At 33.6% G+C, this 5,037-nt stretch overlaps 1 protein-coding gene across 1 annotated transcript; it reads right to left on the bottom strand.

Moving 5' to 3' along the window:
• Positions 1 to 1,930: 1,930 nt before the first annotated feature.
• Positions 1,931 to 4,429, bottom strand: LOC107868868 (endonuclease III homolog 2, chloroplastic-like). Its single transcript, XM_016715487.2, has 7 exons — positions 4,421 to 4,429; positions 3,771 to 3,834; positions 3,444 to 3,562; positions 2,999 to 3,065; positions 2,403 to 2,494; positions 2,156 to 2,293; positions 1,931 to 2,086 (listed from the first exon to the last, which is right to left on the bottom strand). Exons 1-7 carry the CDS (start codon positions 4,427 to 4,429, stop codon positions 1,931 to 1,933), a joined length of 645 nt encoding a protein of 214 aa, XP_016570973.2.
• Between the last annotated feature and the right edge of the window lie 608 nt (positions 4,430 to 5,037).

Below are 5,037 nucleotides of genomic sequence, written 5' to 3'. Positions count from 1 at the left end.
ACAAGAGCGCCCTGGAAGTACAGTAAAGTACTAGTCAGGGAATTCTATACAACGTACAATAGCGAGTTAAAAAGACAGACTCCACAAGGGTGAGCCTATTCTTTTACTGACTATTTGGGGAGTGTGGGTAGACATTTCCCCATGCACTATTAGTTGATTCTTATATGGATTGGATTATCAGACTTCAGCAAACACTGGGGCAATGAACTATCGGATGGATAAAATGAGAAAGATTACTCGGAAGCAGTTAGGATGCAATAATAATATGGGTTACTTCAGATGGATTGCTGAGTTTATAGCAACAAATGGTGAAAATATTGTGTGGTTATTAAGAGGCCCAGGGGTGGCCTCCCAAAATATCAAGAAGCACACCTTGAAATTCGATGCCAAGGCATGGTGGACACTGGGTCGACACAGGCTATGTCCCACTATTGGGTACAATGTGTTGAGTCTAGTTTGAACAGCTATGATAGCCGAGTTCATGGGCGGTTATGAATTTGATATAGGAAAGTTCCTAGATCAGGAGATGAGAGACCAGGTTGTAGGTGGTGAGAAGTCATTGCTCGCATACCTATGCATGATTACACAATTATGTTTAGCTGTGGGAGTACACACTATCAGAAATTACCCCTATGGCAATGATTCAAAAATTGTTGCGATAGGTACAAAACCCGTTGCCATAGAGCTACCGTAACGGTTTTATATGCGTTGCATACATGGGCATTGGGATAGGCCTATTGCAACTACATTTGCAATGGTTACAACAACCGTTGCAATAGGTCTATCTATTGCAATGGTTGAGAGATATTTCAATAGACTCTTTTGCAACAGTGAAGAACCGTTGCAATAGATTCTATTGCAACGACAAAAAAACATTGCAATAACTCTATTGCAACAATTATTGATCTTTTGCAACGATTTTTCACTACCTATGGCAATGATGTTTGACACCTATTGCAATAATTTTTGAATGTTTTGCAGTATTTTTTTGCCACCTAGTATTGCAGCTAGTTTAAATACCAATTGATATATATATAGAGAGAGAGAGAGAGAATTATATTAATACACAATTATATATACACACATCATGACAAAATCTTCCATTAATAATTCAAATTAAAATATCCAACAAACTAGTAATCTAAATCCAAAAGAAAAATGTTAAAATTAAACGGTCATTACTTTTACCATAAAGTATCAAGTTCGAGTAGCGATAAGTTCACAAAATTTAATATCAACAAGATCGATACTAAAATATCTATCAATAATTCAAAAAATTTCTCAAGTAAGGTCAATTTCTTCATCACTTTCTTCATATCCTCCTTCATTTTAAACATCTATAAAAAGAGAAAAAATAATATTAATTAGTACTTAAATGACAACATATTTAATTTTCAATTAGAACATAGAAGACCACGTATAAATAGAGCATAAACAATCTTAATAGCAAATGAATAAATTATTTATAAAAATTAGTAAAAGAAATATAATTCACGAAAATAAGAAAGAATGAACATACAAATGAGAAAGAATCAAAGAATCAGCTCACTTTTTCCACACCACCTGTGCCTCTAAATCTGTCCGGCTTCACTAAAATCATCCCATCCCTTAATAATACCCTTTAATAAACCTCATCAATATGGAACAAGAGATAGATCTACTATCTAACAATTCAGAACAAGAGCTAGATCTACTATGTTATCAGTCTTTGCTGTTAAATCATACAATGTGGCTGTAATTCTTGCTCAAAAATGGAATTAGAACTTAGACCCTCCACTGGTTTGCAAAATGTGATACTGGTTTTCAAAGTCAAACCTAAGCAATTATTTTCTAAAAATGTCCTAATATTTTCAAATCTTATAATTAAAGTAGTCCAAAAAAATTATTTTAGAAAAATTTTGCAAGTATATCACATCATATTCCCCTGTTTCTAGTTGCTTATCAGCAGTGAAGCTTCATCTTTGAATAGAATTAAGCATACCCATTTTGTTCCAGGCTGTGAGACCCAACCAAGCCAATTACTAACACGATGCACGTGGATATCTACACAAATCCCTTCAACTTTGTTCCAGGCTATAATCATAACCTAAGCACAAAATTAAAAAATAACTTGAAATGTGCAGAGAAAGAAAATGAGAGAAGCATAATTTTCTACCAGGTGAGCTATCTTCGGACCAACACCTGGAAGTAGAAGCAAATTATCCAATGTACTAGGAATGTATCCATCATATTTATAGATACAAATCTTTGCAACTTGTTTAAGTTGTCGAGCCTTTCTTGTGTAAAATCCAACCTGAGAATAAAAGATTGTTTAAGTAGTTCAGAGTGAGGGAAAATGACAATTTTATATGGGACAAGCATGAATACAGTATTATCATAAACCAACTTTATTGAACACATACCGGGTAAATCAAGCTCTTTATGGTGGCTTCATCAGCTTTATCCATTGTCTCAGCACTCAAAAGACCATTTTTTAGGAGTCGTCGTGTCGCTTCTGCAGATTCAGAGGACTTTATTAAATACCAACAAGAAGTCAGAAAATAATATCAATGCCTCATAAAATTATAGAGCACGTTCAATGAAAAAATAATATCTGACTTCACATTCTATCTCCCCAGAAGGTGGATGTGGGGGTCGGGGGAAGCAATTTTGCGAACCAAATATTGGTATTTTCCTAGCTATAGCATTTTGACTTCATTTTTAATGACAAGTTAGTATACAAGGATGAGGGAGATGATGATGATGACAACAAATAGAACTTAGTTAGTAACATGAAATAACGGTAGTTTTAGTGCACCGCACTGCCCTTTTTTCCAGTAACATGATAGAGATATTAGAGTAACCTCTAAGATAGGAAGAGGAAAAATTTTCCATATAGTTTACTAAGTCATTTAGAAGAGACAGAGCCTATCTCAAAGATAACATGAATATATACCTATTATAAAGATATAACCACGTTATTAATGAGCATCATATAGCTGAAACTGCCAATACTTGCCATGTGTAAAATGACCCTTGGTCTGGCTTGATAACAATGAACCAACCAGTTCAGCAAATTTTCTTTCCTAATAAGATTGCGAACAGAAAAAGTAAAATGAAAGTAGTAATCAAAGTCAGCATCACGCCCTTCCAGCAACTACAAAATAACTAAGTTGATATGATCAACAATGAATAACATCCTAGCAGGAAATTTTAAAACATTATACAAGCGTACTCATAAAAAAGATTTAAATTGCTTGATTTAATTTTCAATTTCACTTGTTGGATGCTACATCTAGCCTTTCCATTATTTATATGTTAAAAATATCGTTCCCATAAGGCCATCTTGTCAAGCAAAATCCTAAAGAGCAATAAGTTAAGTTTGTTCCTAAAAGGAGTCTAGAGGAGTTCGATGCCAGAACATTTCTACAAACCAGGAATCAAGTCCGCAAAGATGTATGCACCTTAGTTTGAAGATAATTCATCCCCTCATCCGTGTTAATGGAGTCCACAAGTACATATTCTGCCGATCTCATTCCGTGTATCCCTTCAATAACCCTTTCCCAGTTGCCAGGAGATTGTACTGTATTAAATTTGCCAAATTTTAGTCTTACTATTCATAAAGAACAGTTGCAAACAATTTAGAGATTAAAGTCCTTTTTATTTCAACAACAGAATCAAGCTTTCTAAATGGAAATATAGATAATAAATAAACGTACAACATTCAGTATTTATCTAAAAACTAGAATAATAAAAAAAAATAAGGAAACAGAAATTGTATTGGATCTCACTTGACTGAGAATAAATATGGTCATTTTTCTTAGCGAAATCTTTAATTTCTGGATGCTTGAGAAACTGCAACAAGTTTGAAAAAAGACATGATTTGTTTCATCTCTTTCAATGTTTTAGGGTTGAGCGGTAGCTAAATGTACTGAGGATCCATCGAAAACAACCTTTCTACCCACAAAGACAGGGGTAAGATCTGTGTACACTCAACTGCAGGACTCCCCAGACCCAAGTTGCGTTGATTTTCGGTAGAGTATAATGGAGTATGTGCTTAAAGTCTAACATAATGTGTCACACTTGACCAAATAATACTATCCATTTTCGTACATTACAAACAAATAAAAAGTTCCACATAATCTTAGTTCCACATAATATATGAATCACCTGGATCATATAGTTCCAGCATGTTAGTTCTAGAATTTTTGACATAAATTCTATATGATCGAATCACCCTTATACGTAACTGAAACATTAATACATGTTGCAGAAAGAAAGGAAAATCTAAATGGAATCCATATGCTTCTTGTTCCTCTCAGTCTAGCCAATTATTAACATCAGACTTAGATACAAAACTAAAGGAAAAGAATACCCTCCTGGCGTTCCAACACATACTTCTGTGCTTCTTGACATCAAAATTGTAACTATAAATACATACCATTTTCATTTTCTTTTCTAAAACTAAAAACTAGAATGAATGAATCTAATAATTGAATGAATCTTTCCACTTAGTTAGTCCTCCTTACTTAAAAGAATGAAGTACCATTCCCCTTTAATTTTACCCCAACACTAGAGTTTTAATCATCAGATTTAGGTAAAAATATGACTTCCAGTTACGTGTTAAAAGCTAACTCCACTAGCTCACCAAACTTTTGCCGATCATGCAGATATTAGCACCAAAACTACAAATCACATCACATTCAATGTCATTTTACATCTAATAGAGGATTGACTAATGTTATTAAGACTTTAAAACTCTCACTACCAAATCTCAAATGAAATATCCTTTTTGTGTAGGATTACTGAAGGAAATTACTTGTACTTTCTTCTGAATATTTCTACATGTGAAGTGTTAGTTTGATATACATTCCAAGACAATGCTTACTTTAATTGACCATAAGTAAGAAATTGAACTGGAAAGAGGAAAAAAGAGCAAGTAGAACATCTTTAATGAGCATTTCTGCTGAAAAATAGAACCCTAACAATGGCAATCTATTAGCCATAAGTTCATGGGATTTAATACTACCCAATAGATAATGCAGAAAAGTAACATTT

This window comes from Capsicum annuum, chromosome 4 (assembly GCF_002878395.1).
Source record: "Capsicum annuum cultivar UCD-10X-F1 chromosome 4, UCD10Xv1.1, whole genome shotgun sequence".
In the NCBI taxonomy this organism is placed as follows: domain Eukaryota; kingdom Viridiplantae; phylum Streptophyta; class Magnoliopsida; order Solanales; family Solanaceae; genus Capsicum; species Capsicum annuum.
Note: the sequence above shows the minus strand (reverse complement) of the source record. Positions and strands in the feature narration are given on the sequence as shown.

Excerpts from the sequence above, each read along its gene's own strand:
- LOC107868868 (XM_016715487.2), bottom strand. Across the intron at positions 3,066-3,443 it reads TGAATTATCTTCAAACTAAG|GAAAGAAAATTTGCTGAACT; the intron begins GTGCATACATCT and ends CAATCTTATTAG. Across the intron at positions 2,495-2,998 it reads CAAGGGTCATTTTACACATG|AAGCGACACGACGACTCCTA; the intron begins GCAAGTATTGGC and ends CTGAATCTGCAG.